The sequence below is a fragment of the Anticarsia gemmatalis genome, chromosome 3 (genome assembly GCF_050436995.1).
Source record: "Anticarsia gemmatalis isolate Benzon Research Colony breed Stoneville strain chromosome 3, ilAntGemm2 primary, whole genome shotgun sequence".
NCBI classification, from domain to species: domain Eukaryota; kingdom Metazoa; phylum Arthropoda; class Insecta; order Lepidoptera; family Erebidae; genus Anticarsia; species Anticarsia gemmatalis.
The window spans coordinates 5,072,923-5,094,078 of NC_134747.1; the positions used below are offsets into that span (position 1 = coordinate 5,072,923).

The following is a 21,156-nucleotide window of genomic DNA, read 5'->3' on the forward strand; positions in this document are numbered from 1 at the left end:
AAGGATTGATAAATAAGTATATTTCTAAGTCAATAATATAAAATTTTAAAGACGGGTGAATTTACGCTGCCTTAATACTAGCAAGTTATATCTAACTAATACTATTTTAAACATATTTTGTAAATGGAATATTATTAAGACATTAAACTGCCAATTTACAATTTATAAGTAGGTTATGAGAAATATATAGAGATTCAACTGGGGTTTTCATTACATTAAATTGACAATATATAAAAGATAATTGAGCAAAAACATAATGAGATCAAAAGACATATTAAAAACAATGATTATGACAAAACATTAGAAGTACATAATTAGTAGTAAATATAAGAAAGATCAGACCAAACAGAGTTATTTTATTACAATCACAAAAATAGATTTGAGTATAAAATTCATGACGAAAGTAATGTCATTAAGTTGTAGTTAATAAAACAAGAATATTTAACATGGATTAATACTATCAATATTCCAAATACAAATATCACAACATTTTCCTTAACTAAATCTTATCTCTCTTTACACATACATCTTAGCATAATACACATCAATAGTTAAGTAATTTAGATAAATACAAAATTAAATAAGACATTTACATTAGAAAATAATTTCAGTGCCAGATCTATGTAAATCTAAACAATATCCTTCATTTATAAAAGAGAGCAATAATACATTTTATATTAAAATTATAAAAATAGCATGGCCACTGGGAGAGTAAATGCATTATTTATAAATACTTGAAATTTAGGTACATGGCGCCATCTGAACCTCTGCATTACTTTATACAGTACAAAAAATATCTGAGATTCAACAGGTATCATTTTATTTTTGTGATCAATTTAGATAAAATATATAATGGCAAGTATATGGCATATACAATATGTACACCTGACAATCACCACATTTACATGAGTTTCAAAAGACAAAATGTTCTCCAGGAACATTAGTAACTTCAGATGGCCCCTTATATAATTAGATGCCAATAGTTACAATAATGTCACTTATTACTTACAAAAAATACTTAAAAACACTTATTACATAGGTACTTTGACGAAAACAAGTCCATAGCAGCTATTAAGAATTTATCATGATTCACTGAAAACAATATTTTAAAAAACTTTCTAACTAGATTTATGGAACTGATACTTTACAGTCTTTTTACATATCAGTTTTATTTAAATCTGAGTATTTTCAGTATAAATTAAAGCTTCTTTTTACAAAGTAGGTATTATATATAAATAAATTAGGTAAATGCAATTAAATCGTGACTTAAGGTGTCATATAGTCAGCAGATAGATGTAGGATCACCTTCCATAGTGCATGCTATATTATCTAATTTATGAGCTAAGTGCATTTTGTTTTCTAGTCCTAATATAATTTGTTCTCTATATTTACTGACATAGATATACAACTCTTTTAAGGCAGACAGAGTGTCGAATTCATTCAACTGTTCCACCGAGAGTTGCTGCATTGAAGTACTTAGCTCTTGGTCTGTCACTTGAGGTAATTGAGATACAGCTTGATAAAATCTTATAACCATTTCCCTATAAGTAGGCAAGTCTTTTGCGAAAAGTAGTTTGTTGGAAGGAGAATCTTTACATAGCCGGTGTTCAGTCAGAGAACAAGCATCCATGAAAGTTTGAGCGATAACTGATAATGAGGAATCAACGGTCGCCGTTTTGTTTATATCAAATATAAAATCTGGATTCTTAATGAGATTCACCCAAAATCGTAGAGGTAAACTGTTTGATTTCCATGCGTGTACGACTTCAGGATTCATAATACCGTGAGTCCTAGCGGCATCGTCAAATAGATCAAACAACCATTTGACTGCCGGCGGCAAAACTTCATTCACTGTGAGGATAGTGCTGAAGAAATCATCAACGAATTTATGGACAGTACCCTTAGTAGAAAGTAGTCTAGTGAGGAATATTTCTGGGATAGCTTTGTGACTGTGCTCTGATGATTTGTTGATAATATGCTGATACTCAATAGGCTTCACCAAATGATAGTAATGCACGTTCTGGTCTGTGATATCGCTGTTATACACCCTTATGTGAGAATTAGAACAATATATTCCAGTACAATTCTTGCACGGTATTTTATACGGAGTGTTGAAACTGTCGTTTTGACGTGATATTAACGACATGACAGCAGACTCCTTGACGCCGTAATGAGCCAACGTATTCAGCTTACGCCAGCCATTTATTGTTTTCGTTGTAACATCTTCATCTTGAAGAGTAACATGTCCTCCTCTTCCGTGTCGCCATTCTAAGTCAACTTCGTGGACGGATGGTCTCATAGAAAATGGAGTGTTTTTAAACAGAGCGTCTAATATTTTGGATTTCACTTGCGAAACTGAATCACAATCTAAAACTTTGCACTGCACTTTTTCATCAAAATCGTCTTGGACTATATGGAGTGTTATGGTTTGATAGTCTATCTGTTCTTTCAATAGCTTTTCTTCAGATAAAGAATACCGAGCTTCATGCGTGATGGCATCAACAACCCCCTTCTCAATTTGATGCTTAATTGCTTTAAAAAGTAAGAACAGTGACGAACCTGCATAATCTTTGAGATAATAATACATACATAAAGCCATCCAATTGGTCAACATCTTTTCAACGACACTCTCAGTTCTTCGTAGCATAAGCTGAGGGTGCTTATTACATATCGATTTATCAATAAGACGTAACAAAAGAGACTTGAGAATATCCGTTGCGTATTCCATTTTTCCCATGAGTATTATCATCAACAACGAAGCTACATTAACTTTATCTCGAATGTTGAACGATTTCTGAGACTCTAATGTGTCTATAAATGACAAAAGGAAACATTTATTGTTTAGAAGCTGTTCAAATTGAATCATCGCTGCGTCGTAGTTAGTTCTGGGAGCGTTAATAAATTGACGTTGGACATTCAAAATAGGGTGATCGGACACTCCCGGAAAAAACACCTTCATCACGTAATTTACGTGATCCAATGTCGGTATACCTGAATGTTCCAAATCTGCTGCCAAATCAGACATATCAGTTTGCAATTCTGCAAATGCCAGTTTACATTCTAATCTAACATTGCTTTCTAAGGTATCCATCTGAATCTGAATTCGCTTGTATTCTCTTTCCGCCTTTGTACTTCGACGTCTGTACATCACTAGAACTATCATGAATATAAGTACCAAAAAGAATGTTCCACCAGCTATGCCTGCAATAACTTCTGGAGGAAAGTTATAATTTCTAAGGAGTTCGTAATGCAAATACCCGATGGGGAACCTTAAATTCTTCCCAACTTTTACCACCACCAGGGGTAAATTAATGTCTGTAATTTGAAGCCCATTCTCATCAGTATTAGCTGGTTGTATTTCGGGCGGTGTACATAGAAGTTGCTGCATTGTGAGACTAGTCACGTTACAAGGTTGAGTTCCAATAGTTACGACGACATCTGACTCGTCACTAGCTCTAATTAGATTTTCGCCTTCAATTACTAAAGGATCACCTTTGTAGGATTTTATTCGATTCGGAAATTGGTAAACGTGAGGGTCTTCTACGAACAACATATGCGTGCGGGGAGGATTGAAGTGTTTTTCATGCATCGTTTCCACATTGTCCATCACAAATCCAACTTTCATAGCAATTTGAGGTGTGCTAGTTTGAGATTTGGTTGCTTGTAAAATGTCAAAGTATTTCTTATTGATTGCAGGACTTGGACATTCCATCTGATGTTCATTAAGGACTGTACAAGCTGAATTGTTCACAGGAATCAGTTCATTGGCATAATACAATTTCATAAGTGGTTTCTGTATTGTGTGTAAATTAGTGCCATGGACTGTTATCATTCTACCTCCTGATACAAAACTTTTCAAAGGTTTTATCTCCATTATGGTTGGATCTGCCGTATAGTTAAATAAATCACCATACAAAGTTCTATTAGCATTATCTATACCAACAGTCAAAGTATGAATCACTCTTGGTATTCCTGCTTTTGGAGTTATACAAATTAGTCTACTGTTAGAGGTCTGTGTTTTGTTTACAGAACAAGGCAATTCATCTAAGAAAGCAGAAATAGATGAGCCAATGTTCAGATGCTGTCCTCCAATAGCTAATTGAGTGCCGCCTGAAACTGGCCCCAATGCTGGATAAAGGCCTTGAAGTTTGATGTTTTTGTAACTGAACAATACTGATGATTCTGTGTGACCAGAATCATTTTCCACAATAACAGGTGCAACAGCTGATCCATTCGATGGTCCTGTTCTACAGGTGATGCTTACAGAAACCTCAAAGTCTACAATTTCACAGAGAACATCTCCAATGCGCACTTTACCAGACACTTCTTCCACTCTCAGGCCAAGATTACTGCCTTCTATTGTGACTATTGTTCCTCCCTCTATAGGTCCACTGAGGGGTTTGATCATATCAATTCTGGGCTTTGGGCATTCAGTAACAGGGTTCTCCAAGCAGGTTTCACTGTAAGAACATGAATTGCCACACCATGTGCACTTGTATATAGAGTTGCGGGTAATACAAAGAGAACAATCAGCATGTTCTCTGTGGGAACCAAGAATTTCACACTTGTATAATGTGATGTTGATTGTGTCTATGTAATGCTTGTGATTCCAAACAATCTTAACACTCACATTATATTCACCAACATCTTCCTCATATGAATATGTTGTTTTATCACACACAATGTAATGGTTTGATTCAACTCTTGCTGGTAAAATCATGTTAGCTAATTCAATAGTAACTATGCACTGGAATCCAGTGTGACCAGGTTGCAAATGAGGCAAATTCTCTACTTCCAATTCTAACTCTTTAGGCACATTATTAGGCAGTAAAATTGGTTTCTTATATTGCCTTATCCTAGGACAATGTCCAATACCATGATTGAGTAGCTTTGTGGGATTGTTTTCTCCACTTATAATAGTTCTTTGACACACAGAGGTATCATGTGTGCATCGGTTATCATATATGCACCAGTTGCAGGCCCATTCACTCAATATACAAGAGTGGCATGTTGTGTGCTTAGAGCAATCATAGAATGCAAAGTTTCTTGAAACAAAATCTTTGTTGGTCTCTGATGAATGCACTGATAGTGACACATAAGTATGATCTTGGTTCTGTGGTATTTTAGGCCTATGCTTCACATCAGGTGTTGGACAAGCGAGGCCATTTGATGTTACAGCAGCATCTATGGGAGGAGTGTTTCCAAATACACATTTATATTTTGCACCAAAAGGCAATTCAGGCAATGTTCTGATTATTAGCTGGACTGTGGTAACCTCATTCATTGATATTCTGTCTGGTAAAATCTGTTCAAAATCAATGCACTGCTGGCCAATATATTGAGACAACCACCGAGGTGCACTTTGGGTGCCTTTCTGACACATATTTTGTACAGTACACCTTTTCTCCAATGAACACCATCCACAATGAGGATCATTTGACTCTAAACAAGAAGAACAATTGCCCAATTCAGCACATCTTTCAGTTGGTATTTGGACTATAGAGTTCTTGCCCAAGACATATAGTGTTTTCTGATATGGAGATAAGGTAGTATCTGGAAGGATTTTTTGACCAGGCAATATTTCCTCACTAGAGTATTCAAGGGCCTTATCAGCATCAATAAGGACTTTCTTCAAAGAACCTTCATTAGTACCTAGAAATGCTACTGTGTGTAATCCAGTGACTGACATAGTAATAGATGTAATTAAAGTATCATTCCAATATATTACAGACATAGTTTTTATAGGATAAAGTCCACTTATTTTAAGACCTACCTCACAAAAATTAAGTATGTTGCCTGTTGAGCCCACACTAGGACATTTTCCATCTGATATCATGCCTGATATGTAGCCCATATTACGTGCTTTAGTGCTACCATTGAAACACATATGAACATTCTCATTAAACTTAATTTCTATCTCCTGCAATGAAAATACACATACAGCTGACTTAGCCATGGGGTCATTAGAAATACTTTTAGAAGGACTGAACACTGCTATGAGTACGGAGTCTCCTGTCTCAATACCCAGCTGACCGGCCAGGTTAGCACCAGCCTTTGCAATCTTAGCATCTTGAACTAAATTGTAATTGACCACTTCACTCTTACCATTAACCACTTCTTCCCGCACATGACACTCAAGAGTTATTTCTGTGTAGCTGTTGTAGTTGTCATCATTCACACATGTACGAGCTAGACGTGACACATACCCCAGCTCCTCATTACCAGCTAGGTGCGAATTCTTCTGTATTATCAAAAAATATGCATAGTCACTAGCATTAAAACCATACACATATTGCACTAGAAAGTTATCCCTATATTTAACATCTATTTGTATTGAACTTTGTTTATTGAAAGTTAGTTGTGCGACATCGAGGGTCATCAAATCACGACTGGATATCGCCGGAACGTCGTGTCTGTACTCTCCATTATTTGTGAATGTTGTCCCCACATAAAGTACATTGGATCGGTCCCACGAATTGTATCTTTCAGGGCCTATGAACGCGTACGTAGAGGCTTCAGCATCGTTAGCCGCGACGCTGACTGGAACAAATTCTGGTTTTGCCGACAGATCGCCAAGCTTGTATTTGGAACACGAGCCCTGCGCAATAGAACCACACACAATCACTCTCCCGGACTCTTGATCAATCACTAATATTTTATTCACGTTATCAATCCATGTAGTCTTTATGTCAGGTGAAGTGCAGCCACTTGCATGACACATTGGGTTATCAAGTTTTGGTCCTGTGCGTATTACATGGATAGGTTTCAAGTCAGGGCTCAACTGATGAATCCAATTCAATGATCCTGCATACACTTGACCGCTGACTCTGTCCACCGCGAGATGATGGAAATAGAATGTCTCGTTAGACTGATTGGGATATTGTGATATGAACTCGTATCCATACACTATTGTGCATCGAAGCCAAAATGTTATGACTAACACTGTAGTTGAAGCGGCCATGATCACATTTTAACTTGTATAAGATTTGATAATTTCACTTTTTTACACTTTGTACGCTGCTATTATTTCGTTTTCAACCCATTTTGATCCATTACAAAAACTAATGTAACTTGGTATAGCATCCATCGATGCCGATGACATGGAATAAACAATAGAATTTTACCATACTATTTAGGCATAGAGTAATATAAATGTTGCCATTTTCTTCCATTAATTTGTGTTTACTTCGATCGAACGAAGGTCAAGGACGAATCACTGACATTCTCGGTATAATAATCGATTTGGGTAGTTATAACCTGTCTGTTAAAGCCATTACTGGAACACTTTTGCTGAAAAAGCTATGAAAAATCGAATGAATGGTACTATAGCTATTGTCAAAGTTTGATGTAACTATTGCTTGTTGAAATTTACCATTTTCTATGACATGTACAGGGCGCGTCAATTCACTGACTCCTTTCACGAGTACAATTTTTGGACTTCAATTAACTAACTCGTTATTATGTTTTTCAAGGATAATACATTTTATTGCGAATACTGCTAATGCCTCATTGACGGTTCATACCAGTTGCAGTTCAAGAAATGATTATCTACCGATTTAAAATAACTAAAGTTGGTTTGTACCGATTTCTAATTCTTGATACTGGCAAGTACGCATGTGTCGCCTGTCGCCAATCAATCGCTTGATTTGTCCGGTTGTTTGGGTTATATTGTTTTTATTTAGCTTTAGTTTCCAAGAAAAATCACAATTACTTTAAATGACGATAGTTCAGAGTCTCTAATGTTGTGGCCTAATCATGTGTCTTTTAAAATAACTATGTTATAAAAATTACATGCTTTTAACAAGTTATGATGTCGGGTGGTGTTCATGCTGAAAAGAAATAACTTGTGGTGAATATTTCTTTGGACACGATGATGGCTGCAATGGCATCGGGTGGTCCTGGAGACCCCCATACCCAAATGAATACCTACAGGAGCTATGTAACCATGTTGGCTGACCCAGGGGCCAAAGACGAAATCAAGCTCAAAGCCGCTCAGGAACTCAGTGAAAACTTTGAGGTAATGATGATAAAACCATCAAATTTCACGTAAATTTAAATATAGTCCATTATTACATTTACATGTAGAACAAACTTTTCTCACCATACCCTCCTTGTACAATATTTTTTTAGTATTGGTAACCAAATGGCATTGTTACCCAGAAATCCTAAACATATCTGCATGTCCTATCCAGTAATGCTTCCAAGTAAGTATGAAGTACACAGGACTTTCAACATGCTCCTGATTGTATTTACTTTCATAGATCAGGGTCTTATAATATTATGTGTTTGATACACCGTGACAAGAAGGAGCAATTTATCAAACAAGAAGTATCTAAATTATTAATGTTGTAACATTTATTAAGTATACATGTGGAAAACAACTTGAACTTGAACTCAAAATAAATGAGTTGATGATTATAATCTTTAAATGATAATCCAGACATATCTTATAATACATTATTTATGTCTTTAATTTCACCATAATGTGCAACATTTTAGAATTATATCAAAAACAAAATATGTAAATTAACAAATGATTCATAACTACAGTTTTGTTAGTTAAAATATGACAAAGTAAACAATTTCAGGGGGCTTTGTCACTAATTATCTATATTTCAAATAAATTAGTAGCAAAAGACTAATGAATGATTTTCAAAACTTAAAGATAGCAGATTATTGATTAATCTAGTCATGCTTAAAGTACAGTTTTAAAATAATACTATTTTTGACAGTGATACACAGTTTAGGTAGTTACATTATGGATGACAAACAATAGAATACTATATCTACCTAAAAAAAAATATTAAACATTACACAGACAGTTTTAGATAACATAACAATGGTTCTTAACAACCCATTTATCTATGACAACATACTAAACTTACATGTTATTTTTTGTAGGTGATCTTGAGCTCACCCCAATACCCACAGTTCCTGGACCATTCATTAAAAATATTCCTCAAAATACTCCAAGAAGGGGAGCCACACTTCATAGCTGAATACAACATACAACAAGTCAGAAAGCTCATTCTTGAGATGATTCTCCGGCTGCCCATCAGTGAGACATTAAGGCCTTATGTTAAGAGTATCTTGATATTAATGTTGAAACTAATGGAAATAGAAAATGAAGAGAATGTATTAGTATGTTTAAAGATTTTTATGGAACTACATAAGCAGTGCAAACCTGCTTACAGTACTGAAGTTGATGTAAGTATAAATTAAGTTATGATTGATTGTAAAATGAGTTTAATGCCTTTTAGGGCCGGTTTTACATCTCCTGTTTAGGTGTCAGTTAACCTATCCAATAGATATCCTGCAATGTCTTTCAAAATTTGCACACAAATTGAAAACAACTGCCAAATCCCACTGAATAAGTTGACAAATACTTGTTCAGAAAATGTAAAACTGATCATAATATTATTGTAAATAACATAAATCTATGAATATGATCTTTAATTGACCATTTATCTCATTTAATTAATAAACATTTTATACCTTATTTAGATGCACAAATTCCTACAATGGGTAAAAGGCATATACTCTGAGTTGCCAAATCATTTGCCCAAGATATTTGAGCCGAAACCCACAATCAGAGTGAAGGATTTGTCTGAGGTGAACATAGAGCAGTTGCTACAGGAGACTTACACTACAACACCTATACATACAGAGAAGAAACTGCTTGATGGTAGTGTTGTTACAGTAAGTATATATTTTATGATTGCACATATTTTATTACTAAACATGTATGCAACTACATTGTTACAGCGGAACTTGGGTAATTTCACAACATTTTTTGATAGTTTTCTGCTGATGTAGTTAATTTTTGGCCCTATTACACTATCACACTATCACCTATCACATTATCAAACTTTGAGCTAAAGTTTTTGTTGATTCCTGGTGTAAACTGTAAATTACACTAGGACTAGTTAAGATGCAAGACCTGAGCAGTTGCATCATGCATGTTTACTATTGGGACTGTGGAAACCACACAGTGCCATCAATTGTTATTTACCTACAGTTGAAACAGTGAGAAATGAATGCATTGATTGGTGTCTGTTCATTCCCTATAGGAAAGGGCAGAGGGATTTTATATGTGCATTTACAATAATTTGTAATATATTATTTCTTTCCAGTATAATCTCATCCCAAGATCTGTGCATTCACTGAAGGTGATACAGGAGCTGCCAATAATAGTGGTGTTTATGTATCAACTGTACAAACAAAACATACATCAAGAACTCAGCAACTTTATACCTCTCATCATGGAGACCATCACCTTACAGCCTGCTGCTAACCACAGGTAAAATACCTCATTTACCTTTAAAATTTTTGTAACTGTATTGTGCATGATTGGCTTAATTTTCTTTAGCTATGTACTTCAATTTTACTTTGGGATTTAATGATTATTTTGGCAGGCCAGGTTTTATTTATTTGTTTACTAATGATTACAATGTATTATAATTTAAAGATAGCCGATTTGCAGACAAAATAAAATGAATTCCTGACATGCGCAAGCAAGCTTGTCGAGCCATACCTTCTCAGTTTGCGTGCAAACTTGCTTTCATTATTCTCACCGCCTTTTAACATGGATATTTATTTGACAGACAATCAGCATCCTTCAATAAGGAGGTGTTCGTGGATTTCATGGGCGCACAGATCAAGACATTGGCATTCTTAGCCTATATTATCCGAATATATCAGGACACGATAGCAAACCATGCGACATTGATGGTTAAAGGCATTATTGGTCTACTGACTCTATGCCCTCCAGAAGTCGCGCATTTACGAAAGGAGCTGGTGATAGCTACACGACATATACTCGCAACTGATTTGAGACTCAGTAAGTTTAGAATCTAGCTATCTTTTAAACTTTTCAATTTGTATTACATCCTATTTGTTTATATGGTTACGATAATAGTTTAAAACAAGTACATATAATATTATATTCCTTTTTTATTTATTACAAAAAGAATGGTGATTACGTTTTACGTCCTATTTTTTGGGCGTTTCAACACAATTCAGTTTCATTAAATCATAGATAGAATAGGTCAATAAGTTAAAACCAGAACAACACGAGTCAACATTCTGTGACCTGCCTTAAATATTGTTAGCACTCGTTTAAAAAATATTCTGTATGAGTAAAAGTTAAAGTTGTTATAATGTGATGTAGAGTTCGTCCCGTACATGGAGCGTTTATTCGACGAGGACGTGTTGCTGGGCGGCGGCTGGACAGTACACGAGACGCTGCGGCCGCTGGCGTACTCCACGCTGGCCGACCTCGTGCACCACGTGCGACAGCTGTTACCACTCACTGACCTCGCTATAGCTGCGCATCTCTTCTCCAAGAATGTGCATGATGAGTCGCTGCCTACAAGGTACAGTTAACTTACTTTTGTTTTAAGTGGTCAAATGAAAGTTTATCAGATTTTTGGCAGAATTTTTTGCCCTCCTGGCCTTTGGTTGTGTTCAGTTTTATAGGTGTTTTCCAATGAACAGAAATAATGGTATACATGCTGATTCAGTTGTCGAGATTTTTTGTAGTAGAGTTTGCTTTAATATCAAATCTATAAATACTTATTTCAAATCTATAAAGGTAATTTGTATTAGGGGCCCGATGTTTCCTTATATCAAAAATCAAGCTGCAAAATTGGTCTCACATCGTTTTCAACCTTTATACAAGCTTTATATAACAAGTACTAAAAATATTAGGGTATACTAATACTGATGAAGTGTTTCGTCTGGCACAGTATTCAGACAATGTCGTGCAAGCTACTCCTGAACCTGGTGGACTGCATCCGGCAGCGGTCGGAGAGCGAGGGCGCGGCGGCGGCCGGCACGCAGCCGCAGAGCCGCCAGCTGCTCATGCGCATACTTGAGGTGTTCGTGCTCAAGTTCAAGACTATATCCAAGTTACAACTACCCGCTTTGATGAACAAGTGGTGAGTATTTAGTGTGCTTATATTTTTTTTAGGAATGTACCAGTACATTTTATTCTCTCCTAGTACTTAAGCGAGAAACGTTTAGTCTGTTGTGTTTGGTGTGTCGGTATTCAAATGATAAGAAATGATATCGCGAGGCATTAAAACTCATGGTTTCAAATAATGAAAGAAAAGTTCGTGGATTCTGGTGGACCAACCTAATTCAAGTAGAATTAGGTTGGTAAATAGAGAATTTTGCATATACACTTGATTGAAGAAATCACATCAACAATGTTATTAATGCAATCACTTCCTAACTTTCTTGCTGCAAAACTTTTTAACAGCAGTTTTCTCTATCTTTGTGACAGTAAACAAACAACACCTCCCGCGAACGGTACAAACAACGGTGGAGCTACCCCTGGTACTCCCACCACACCCACGACCCCCGCCATCACTGCAGTAGAAGTAAAAGTTGAAGAAGAAAAGCTCGCACCAGACTTCCTGGATGCTGTTGCCAAGAGCGATGAGAAGTCAAAGATAGGGTTCCCGTCGTCACAGATGAGCAATCTCAATGTAGGAGATTATAGGACGCTGGTGAAGACGCTAGTTTGTGGTGTTAAGACTATCACGTGGGGCTGCGCTTCTTGCAAGGTGAGTGGCTATTCTTTTACTAAAATACTGTTATATAAGTTAATGAAATTATGCTTATACGTTTGAATATTTATATGCGTGTTCGTACTAAAGTACATACAAACTAGTATTTTTTTTCTGGTGTTGTATCTTTACTATTCTAGTATCTAGGGTATTTAGACCATATTGAGTATAGGCTGCATTTCATGCACACGGCCAGTTTATACATACAAGTTAAATGCTTATCAATTTTTCTTGGATATAATATGTAATTTATCGGACACGTCAGTTAATTAGATTTTATAAATAATTTCTTATAGTTTTAGTAGTAGTAAGTAGTATTCGTTTTTACATTGTCATTGCGTTCAATCCTCATTAGAATAATTATAATGTGAATAAAGTCGGTCCAGCAGACGACGCCAGCGACAGAAGGCACGTCGGCGGCGCCGCACGCGGCACACGCGGCTCAGAAGCAGTTCAGCGCGCGGGAGACGCTGGTGTTCATCCGCCTCGTGCGCTGGGGGCTCACGTCGCTCGACATCTACACACTGGCACCGCCCCGCGCGCCCGCCGCGCCGCCGCCGCAACCACACGTGCGATCCAAGGAAGAGAAGGAGGTGCTCGAACACTTCAGTGGCGTCGTGAGTACCTTATACTACAACATTTCTTATATTTATGTTCTAAGATCTCACTATATAACGACCTTCTGAAACGAATAGAACAAAGCCAGTGTTAATTCATCATATTCTGGAGTTAAACTTATATCTTTATTGATATATTTTATTTGATAAAAAATACAGCTCGGTGAAGGTCGTTTTATAGCGGGATCCTATACTATTAGCGGGTTTTTGAATTTGCCTTGGTGCTCTCTAGCGGACAAAACGATACAATAACAAGATGATCGGTGTTACTATCTTTCACTTCGCTAATGTTGTACATTTTTGTCGAAATACCCGTGCTTGTAGAATTAGGCTACAGTATTATGTATTTTTTCATTTTTCCAGTTCTCCATGATGAATCCTCAAACCTTCCAAGAGATATTCACTGCGACCATCTCGCATATGGTCGAGAGGATCAACAAAAATACCACATTGCAAATAATCGCTAACACGTTTCTTTCGAATCCCGCCACGTCCCCGATATTCGCGACCGTTCTCGTGGAGTACTTGCTGCAAAGAATGGAAGAGATGGGAACTAATGTGGAGAGGTCGAATCTCTACCTCAGATTGTTTAAACTCGTCTTCGGCTCGGTTAGCTTGTTCCCAACTGAGAATGAACAAATGCTTCGCCCACATTTACATAGCATCGTCAACAAAGCCATGGATTACGCGATGACAGCTAAAGAACCATATAATTACTTCTTACTTTTAAGAGCTCTCTTCCGTTCCATTGGCGGCGGCAGTCATGATTTGTTGTACCAAGAATTCTTGCCTCTTTTACCAAATCTACTTGAAGGCCTAAATCGCCTGCAGAGCGGTCTACACAAACAACACATGAAAGATCTATTTGTAGAGTTATGTTTGACTGTACCGGTTAGATTAAGTAGTCTATTACCTTATTTACCGATGCTTATGGACCCGTTAGTGTCTGCACTCAACGGCTCCCACACACTTATATCTCAAGGTTTGCGAACCCTGGAACTCTGCGTGGACAACTTACAGCCTGACTTTTTATACGAACACATACAGCCAGTCAGAGCTGACCTGATGCAGGCGCTCTGGAGGACGTTGCAGAACAATGAAGTCGCAAGAATAGCATTTCGAGTTCTCGGCAAGTTCGGCGGTGGTAATCGTAAGATGATGATAGAGCCACAGAGATTAGAATACCGTGAAACAGACGTGCCGCCGCCCGCTGTACAGGCATACTTCCAGGACCAGGCCAAGCCTATTGATTTCGAGGTAGATAAAGTAATAGAGACAGCCTTTTCTGCGCTAAAGTCAAGCATGACGGATCCGTTTTATAGAAGACAATGTTGGGAGGTGCTCAAATGCTACTTGGCATCGTCTCTCAATCTAGACGACGATAAAGCGACATTGCAGAAGTTATTCAACCATCCGAGCTTCATCGATGGCAAGATTCAGGTACAAAGTGGGCCTTACTACAAGTGCTCTAACAGTATAGTGAGGAACACACATCGCACTGCTCTGACGGGAATGTTTGTAGCCGCGGCTATTAAAGAGTTACGACATCATGTGCTGCCAACGATGGTGTCGCTAGTGCGGCACTACACTATGGTGGCTATAGCGCAGCAGGCGGGGCCCTTCGTGGAGAGCTCCTCCCCGAGAGAGGGACTGGACGCGTTAGTGCTCGTGGACGCTATAGCCGTCATTATGGGACATGAAGAAAAGGAGTTATGTAAACCTGGCCACCTGGCGCTGGTTCTTATGATAGAGACCGCGGCTACAGTACTAGGTAGTAGGGAACGCGCCTGTCGTCTGCCTCTGATGGAATACCTCGCAGATAGAATGTCAGCTCTGTGCTACGAGCGAGCGTGGTACGCCAAGCTAGGTGGATGTATCGCCGTGAAGTTTATGGTTGAGAAGATGGCGCCGGATTGGGTTTTTAAACATGTTTACACGTTCTTGAAGGCGGTGTTCTTTGTTATGATGGATTTGACTGGCGAAGTATCGTCTGGTGCGATAGATATGGCCACCGTGAACTTGGAGCGATTAGTGCGGGTGGTGATTGTTGGTCCTTGCGCTCTGGCTGTGGAGACAGACCCTGAAATGGCTGCGATGAAAGCTAAGTCGTTACACGATGTTATGCAAGAGCTCGTTCTGCAAGTGACGAGTCCTCATCTTCTGGTGCGACAACAGGTATGACAACCATCAGCAAAAATTATATGTATTTAGAAGTAGGTTAATAAGTATGTTTATCAGTTGTTTTGTTACCATAATATAAACTCTGCTTTATTTAGAATCAGATGATTGGAATCAAATTCTATTATTTTAAATATAATTTTATGTTACGACTTGTTCATCAATTTTAATGTATTTTTCCCTAGGCTATGAAATCTCTGGAACTGATAGCAGAACTACAGAAGAAGACAGTGACAGAAGTGATGGACCCACATAGAGAAGTGTTAGCGGACATCATACCTCCCAAGAAACACTTGCTCCGTCATCAGCCAGCCAACGCACAGATGGGACTTATGGACGGAACCACCTTCTGTACCACGTTGAAGCCTAGACTCTTTACTATTGGTAAGATATTAAACAATTAATTTCGTAAATACAATGTTAATGTTAATGTCTTTATTGATTTATGTTAATATAAATTTTTTTTCGTCACTGTCCCACTGCAGGGCAAGGGTCTCCTCCTAAACGAGGGGTAAAGGGGTTAGGCCTTGAGTCCGATATATATTTTATGTATTATTTGAGAGAGATATTTTATTTGATTAGGTTTATTCGCACTAGGGACTTTTGCGGCGCATATGCAAATTTTTGTATGGCTGTCCAAATGATATCAACGTATACCATACGAGAGCGTATACGTCTACAACCGTTCGTATAACTTTCAATACATAGTATGATGATGAATGCTATGATATTGATGCAATCAAATGTAATAATCGAAACACAAATACATTTGTATGTCTACGTTTTTAAATATATGTTTTACTAAACTCTGTATTTTTCAGACTTGAACATAAACGAACACAAAGTATTCTTCCGGGAGCTCCTTTCTCTATGCGAGGCTGAAGACTCGGTACTGGGCAAGCTGCCGTGCTACAAAGGTGTTAACCTAGTGCCGCTGCGAGCCTCCGCTTTGAAGGCACTGGCAGCCTGCCATTACATACAAGAGAAGCATTGCAGAGAGAAAATATTCCAAGTGCTTTATAAATCGCTTGAGAAGAATGATCAGGAGTTGCAACAAGTAAGTTCCGTTTGAATACTGTTTGTTTTAAACCTAGTCCACTTCTATAGAGATATGAAAATAAATAATCCTTTCTTATGTCTGTCTATGTTATTTTATGTCTATGTTACTTTAACGACCGTTTTAAAAACACTATCCAAAGTTTAGTTGCATTAAACAAGCTACAATTATTTCAAAGCTTTGCTTTCTATGACCCATTCACGGTTAGCAATTCTTACCAGAGATCAGTAAACTGAGATAACAATTTATCTTTGAAGGAACATTAAAAGTGGCTGTTAGCAAAAGAAATCATATTTATGAATAGATCAATGTGTTGTTTTAACCAAAGCTTCAGTATATTTACAGTTTATTTGTAATTGCAGGTTGGTTTCGAATGCATGCAGAAGTTCCTCTCTGGTTTCCAAATCGATATGGAGATGGTTCACCCAGTGATGCGGCCGTTGCTACTGACGTTGGGCGACCACCGCCACCTGAGCGTGAACGGGGCCAAGCGGCTCTCATACCTAACACAGCTGTTTCCTTCAACGTTCAGCGAGAAACTGTGCGAACAATTATTGCAACTGCTTAAGAAGTTGTTAGATTATTCTATACAGACGAATAGAGGTATGTCACCAACGTCATTAGATTATAAACGCCGAAGTGATAAACTTCATTTGAAAAATATTGTACATTTAAAAAGCCAATCTATAAAAAGTTCGAAATAGTTACAAGTAATTATGCATTATTTCGGAGAGTAATTATGGTTTTTAACTAATTTGAGTGGTGTATTGTATTTTTTGTGTGGTTAAAGTGGAAATGATAGTACTGTTTTTGCTTAATAATTGAGCATCAACTATCGGCATAAACTAAAGTTTTTTTTCGGCAGTAATTAATCATCGAATATAGCTACAAACTAATGTTTTCTTTCCACAGGTGGTAATTTCCTACAGAGCGTATCAAAGAACAACGAGAATGAGCAAAAGATAATAATATTGATCGGTATATTCCATCAAATTCCTGCGGCGTCGCCTCGCTTCATCGACGTGTTGTGTCGACTTATATTCCATACGGAGAAGTCGCTCATGATCGAAGCCGGCTCACCGTTTAGGGAACCACTCGTTAAGTTCCTTATGAGGTATGACATTATTTTAATTGTACGACTATCAAATGTATTATTGTTAAAGCTTATTTTACTTGATAATATAAATTCGAAATTTTATAATGAAAAACAATAGCAAAATAACACATACATACACTACTTTTTCTAAAATCACCCGCTTTATTGTTTTAACCCAAATTTCACGCTAGGGGAGCCGCGCGGGTCCGTTAGAATTTTATATTTCAATATTATTAAAGGCTTAATTTTGGTTACAGATATCCAAAAGAAACACTTGACTTAGTTCTAAGCGACAACAACATCAAAGACCAACAATGGAGTCGTTTCCTCGTATATTTGATCAAACATCCGAAGGCCGGGCCGCCATACAGAGAAGCTTTGCAAACGGCTAAAAAGCCTCGTTTGATGCAATTGTTGGCCGCCAACACTGGTGGTACTTCGGCCAACCTGGCACAAGCTGACAGAGCAGAGATGCAGTTCCAAGCAATCAGGGCCATATCGCTTCTGATCAAATTCGATGACAAATGGCTGGCCAGCCAACAAGATTTGATTGAGCTACTGAAACGTATTTGGTGTAGCGATCAGTATCACGTAAGTGTATAAACCTTTTGTTAACTTTGATTACTGAAATTCAATCTGAACTAAAAACTACCTCTATCAAACAGAGTTCCGACTCCTTGATATGCCATAGACCTAAAGATATTTTTTTGGCTTATTTCAAATTTAAGTTTCAAGTAACATTGCTAAGTGTCAAGTCCTATTTTATATGTACGAATTATTATTCTGTTACATTTTTTTTCTCTTTATTCTTTGTAGATTTCGTAAATGCATGTGCTACAGTAATAATAACTACATTTTCTTTCAGGAGATCCACAAGAAAGTAGACATAGTAGACAGCAACCACTGGAAGGAGCCCAAACTGATAGTGAAGATACTGCTGCACTATTTCTGCCAACACAAGTCCAACATAGACCTGTTGTTCCAACTGCTGCGAGCCTTGTGTGACCGATTCATTCCTGACTTCCAGGTACTACTATTTATTAGTATTATTATATTTCTATTAGTATTGAATCTTACTTTATATCGTACGTTTTCCACAAAACCTATCACAAGTATAAGCTGTGCTCGCTTGTAATCTCATTTACTTATCACAATTATTTTCAACCATTGAAAAATGCGCTATAATGAACACATTGTAACTCGATATAGGGCAATATCATAAAAATATAATGCTCGTAACACGATTAAAAGTTCATTTAGGGTGGTACTACGATTAATTGATTGGCGATCGGTCTCTCGATGTAATAAAACCTACCGATCGCCGTCGTCTAATTTATTGGTAATCAATATTATATCCTCTATGTACAGTTCCTTCGCGACTTCCTCGAGAACACAGTAGCGCAGACGTACGACGTGGAATGGAAGCGAGCAGCGTTCTTCCGCTTCGTGGAGCACTTCTCCAGCGACGCCATGTCGCAGGAGCTGAAGGCCAAGGTGCTGCAGATGATCCTGATACCGTGCTTCGCAGTCAGCTTCGAGAAGGGCCACAAGATCGTGGGCGGACCGCCGGCGCCCTATCAGGACAATCCAGACAATGTCGTCTCCGTGTTTATTAATAACGTTAGTAACATGATTTATAGTTCAATAATGTTATATTTTTAATTTATTTTGTGACGTAACGATCGAACTACGTCATTTCATTTTATCGGAATCTCACATGCATAACTGTTTTTTTTTATCATGTCCTAGGGTCCCGTGTTCGTGTGTAACAGTCTGAGCAAACTGGCAAAAAATCTTGGAAGCAAAGAACGAATATATGTATCTATATGTTTAAAAACGAATATAAATTGCTAACTATTTTAATATTTATTCTCTCTTTTATTATAACTCACACTTAACTGAAGAAAGTACATTTTATATAAAGGTAATTTTTGTTCCTAGGTAATTGACCCAGAAAATCCGTTCGCATGTTCGGACGCGGTCCGCATATCGTTGCTGCAGTTCGCTTGCTTGCTGCTAGAGCAGGCGTCGGCGCACATCCACGATGCGAACAACAAGAAGCAAGGCAATAAACTACGGAGACTCATGACATTCGCCTGGCCATGTCTGCTTGGCAAGAATTATGTTGACCCTGCGACTAGGTTAGTTATACTTCATTTATTTTATTGAAATCTATTTAACGTTAAACAGATTTAAAACATGGTCGGCGATGGAGATATTGCCATATCTTACTAATGTTCCTAAAGGATTTAACACGGGTCCAAACACATAAAACGTAACGTTGTCTTTGCTATTTTATTAGAAAAAGTTTTAATTTTTGAGAAATTTTATAACTTTCACTTTTTTTGTAGTTTGTTGATTGTTTGTTTTCATTTTCAATAGTTTATAAAATATTTTTTATGTTGCAGGTATCACGGCCACTTATTACTGAGTCATATAATAGCGAAGTTTGCTATACACAAGCGAATTGTGTTGCAAGGTAAGTCAATATAAACTTTCTAACATGACGATGATTTCTTGTTTTAGTTTCGTGTCATACTGTTTGTCAAACTGATCGGGTTTTGATGTCTTAAATAAAGCTTCTTATTATTTTACTCTAGTTAACTTATAATGCTATTATAGCACAAACAATAATTTGTTCGTAAAGTTAAGAGTGGAGTTGGACTCAAGGCCTCACCCCTTCCCCTCGATTGGGAGGAGACCCTTGCCCTGCGGTGGGACAGTAATGGGTAAAAAAAAGAAGTTAAGATTGGTTTGTAATGAATATAAATAAGTAATGAATGTCTGTTGTTCCAGTATTCCACAGTCTGCTGAAGGCGCACGCGGTGGAGGCGCGCTCGGTGGTGCGCCAAGCGTTGGAGATCCTGACGCCGGCGATGCCGCAGCGCATGGAGGACGGGAACACCATGCTCACGCACTGGACCAAGAAGATCATCGTCGAGGACGGACACTCCGTGCAACAGCTCTTCCATATACTGCAGCTCGTCGTTAGACATTACAAGGTAAGTCTCATCAATGCAAGACTTACTTCTCTAATATTTCTTACGTACGGCAGTCGAGCGTACAAAATATACACGATGTTCTTTAAGAAATTGCATAGCATACACGGCACGTTTCCTACGTAATAGATCGATTCAGTGTTGGAGGAAAGGTAGCTCGATGATCGGACCACATCTTTCAACTCGGAATTTCATAGCTTCAACGTTCCATTTATACATGTCGTTCTAAACAGTTATTTGTTAGAGCGCGACCCATACATACTAAAAAAACATAAGTTTAACAAGGATGACAGTAAAGTTTTTGTTGAATTTTTCACCAGAGTAGCATAGATAATACTTTATTATTAGTTTTGGCTTTGTACTGCAGCTTAGGTTAAAGCATTCTATTATTTCCCATGGTGACATACATCTTTTTCTGTTAGGTTTACTACCCCGTCCGCCACGCACTGGTGGGGCACATGGTGGCGGCGATGCAACGCCTGGGCTACTCGGCCACCGCGTCGCCGGAGCACCGGCGCCTCGCCGTCGACCTGGCCGAGGTGGCGCTCAAGTGGGAACTGCAGCGTATACGAGATCATACGCATGATGATAATGTCGTAAGTGAACTAGGAAATTTTATTTTAGTTATTTTTACTTC

At 37.8% G+C, this 21,156-nt stretch overlaps 2 protein-coding genes across 2 annotated transcripts in view; one reads left to right on the forward strand and one right to left on the reverse strand.

Annotated features, from left to right (window-relative positions):
• Nucleotides 1–6: 6 nt before the first annotated feature.
• On the reverse strand, nt 7–7,091 carry PlexB (plexin B). The gene has a single exon (XM_076135935.1). The coding sequence runs from the start codon at nt 6,959–6,961 to the stop codon at nt 1,283–1,285; it is 5,679 nt and encodes a 1,892-aa protein (XP_075992050.1). The 5' UTR covers nt 6,962–7,091; the 3' UTR covers nt 7–1,282.
• Nucleotides 7,092–7,646: 555 nt separating this feature from the next.
• Nipped-A (Transcription-associated protein Nipped-A) overlaps nt 7,647–21,156 on the forward strand; it is a 31,276-nt gene continuing 17,766 nt past the window's right edge. Inside the window, exons 1-21 of the mRNA XM_076135937.1 lie at nt 7,647–8,017; nt 8,902–9,207; nt 9,505–9,699; nt 10,134–10,300; nt 10,605–10,840; nt 11,171–11,375; nt 11,748–11,939; nt 12,287–12,569; nt 12,962–13,189; nt 13,553–15,364; nt 15,553–15,751; nt 16,189–16,424; nt 16,787–17,027; nt 17,337–17,538; nt 17,778–18,111; nt 18,386–18,547; nt 18,889–19,140; nt 19,462–19,661; nt 19,929–19,999; nt 20,317–20,522; nt 20,942–21,115. Of these exons, the coding sequence (XP_075992052.1) occupies nt 7,871–8,017; nt 8,902–9,207; nt 9,505–9,699; nt 10,134–10,300; nt 10,605–10,840; nt 11,171–11,375; nt 11,748–11,939; nt 12,287–12,569; nt 12,962–13,189; nt 13,553–15,364; nt 15,553–15,751; nt 16,189–16,424; nt 16,787–17,027; nt 17,337–17,538; nt 17,778–18,111; nt 18,386–18,547; nt 18,889–19,140; nt 19,462–19,661; nt 19,929–19,999; nt 20,317–20,522; nt 20,942–21,115 (6,048 nt within the window). The 5' untranslated portion in view covers nt 7,647–7,870. The remainder of the gene's footprint in view (nt 8,018–8,901; nt 9,208–9,504; nt 9,700–10,133; nt 10,301–10,604; nt 10,841–11,170; nt 11,376–11,747; nt 11,940–12,286; nt 12,570–12,961; nt 13,190–13,552; nt 15,365–15,552; nt 15,752–16,188; nt 16,425–16,786; nt 17,028–17,336; nt 17,539–17,777; nt 18,112–18,385; nt 18,548–18,888; nt 19,141–19,461; nt 19,662–19,928; nt 20,000–20,316; nt 20,523–20,941; nt 21,116–21,156) is intronic.

Excerpts from the sequence above, each read along its gene's own strand:
- PlexB (XM_076135935.1), bottom strand. The coding sequence starts at position 6,961 with ATGGCCGCTTCAACTACAGTGTTAGTCATAACATTTTGGCTTCGATGC.